This window comes from Sphaeroforma arctica, assembly GCF_001186125.1.
Source record: "Sphaeroforma arctica JP610 unplaced genomic scaffold supercont1.11, whole genome shotgun sequence".
Lineage (NCBI taxonomy): Eukaryota > Ichthyosporea > Ichthyophonida > Sphaeroforma > Sphaeroforma arctica.
This window is the reverse complement of record NW_014040547.1, coordinates 189002-190744: the sequence shown is the minus strand read 5'-3', so window position 1 is coordinate 190744 and position 1743 is coordinate 189002. Positions and strand designations below refer to the sequence as shown.

The window sequence follows — 1743 nt, the reverse complement described above, 5'->3', positions numbered from 1 at the left end:
TTCTCATACAACTACACACACCCCTCATGCAAATACACACACACCCCTCATGCAACTACACACACACCCCTCATGCAACTACACACACACCCCTCATACAACTACACTCCCTCTGCCATTCTCACAGGAAGCTATGTGTTCCGATTGTCGTGCACGCGGTTGGGGCAGTGGGCGATTGGTTACGTCGATTCAAACGGCAACATCAAACAGACGATCCCACAACGCACCTCACTGTACCAGGCACTCATTGACGGCGCAGCCAAGGGCATGTATGTGGGTCAGGCGGTGGGGTGTATGCAACCCAGCCTATATAAAGGACACAATCTATTTATAGCACACTTTGTGTGTATGCACACGTGGTCTGCGAATTAGCCATTGTTCTCGTCGTCCAGTACAACACCTCAGACAACACCCCAGGTACAGTGTAACACCCCAGGTACAGTGTCTGGGGAGTGGCTTGCTTGCGTTGGTGTATGTGTGTTGCTGTGTGGCTGCAATGTACACAGTACTAACAGCCCCAGCATTCCTATACATGCGCGCCTGTCACACCATCCGGCACTTGATCAGTGTGTGCAACTTCTCTTGCGGCTGAGCTGTGCTCAAGGGTTTATGATACGCACATATGATACACCCCACACACACTCCCATTGTTTATATCTTATGATACACCCCCCACACACTCCGATTGTTTATATCTTATGATACACCCCCCACACTCTCCCATTGTTTATATCTTATGATATACCCCCCACACACTCCCATTGTTTATATCTTATGATACACCCCAAACGCACTCCCATTGTTTATATCTTATGATACACCCCCCACTCTGCCACAGTTATCTCTATCCCATGGGCCAGGAACAGAACGTCGATCTAACGGCTGAGTCGTCGCTGACACAGAAACGCCACATCTCGGTAGGTAGAATGTGGGCTAATGTATATGTATGTATTCATGCATGTACGTATATATATATGTATATATGTATATATGAATATATATATAGTGTTTGTGTAGTTGCCTGGTTGTACTGCGTTTCTCTGCATCACAGGTTGCGTACAGTGTCAGTGATGTGTGCTTGAATAAGTGTAGTGTGTCTGTTGCCTCATCTTTCTGTACATTGCAGGTGAAGTGCTCCGTGCCTGCCAGCGCCTGCCAATTGATACTTATTTTTGTATGCCACAACGAGTGTGCTTTTTAAGGTTTTAGGGTTTTAGAAACGCTAGTCAATCGGTTGTATCTCACATCAATGATGTTTCGCTTAATACCGTCACTGTAGTGCAGCGCTTCTGCCGCTGTGCATTGGTTCGTACACAGTGACAGAAACATATGCGACGTATTTATATGAATTCGTATGTACTGTTGCGTGCTTTAACATTTGCGACGTATTAATTCGTGTGTTTTATTGCGTGCTTCTGCATGTACACAGGTGAGCAAGGAACAACACGACATGTACGTTGGTATGGACAGTTTGTTTGAGCTGTGCAAAATCTGCACCGCCAATCCCAAGGACGTACAGATAGAACCCTGCGGACATCTGATCTGCCATTCTTGGTATGTGGGGACTCTCGTATCAGCCTACCATATACATATATATATATGTATATGTATATGTATATGTATATGTATACGTATATGTATATGTATATATATATATATATATATATATATATATATATATATATATATATATATATATATATATATATATATATATATAGTATATAGTAGTAGTAGTTAGTA

General features: G+C 43.2%; 1 protein-coding gene across 1 annotated transcript in view; it reads left to right on the top strand.

Moving 5' to 3' along the window:
- SARC_00396 (hypothetical protein) overlaps positions 1 to 1743 on the top strand; it is a gene marked incomplete at its 5' end in the record, with an annotated part of 11570 nt that overhangs the window by 6109 nt on the left and 3718 nt on the right. Inside the window, 3 exons of the mRNA XM_014305938.1 lie at positions 128 to 269; positions 839 to 917; positions 1430 to 1554. Coding sequence (XP_014161413.1) covers positions 128 to 269; positions 839 to 917; positions 1430 to 1554 — 346 coding nt within the window. The remainder of the gene's footprint in view (positions 1 to 127; positions 270 to 838; positions 918 to 1429; positions 1555 to 1743) is intronic.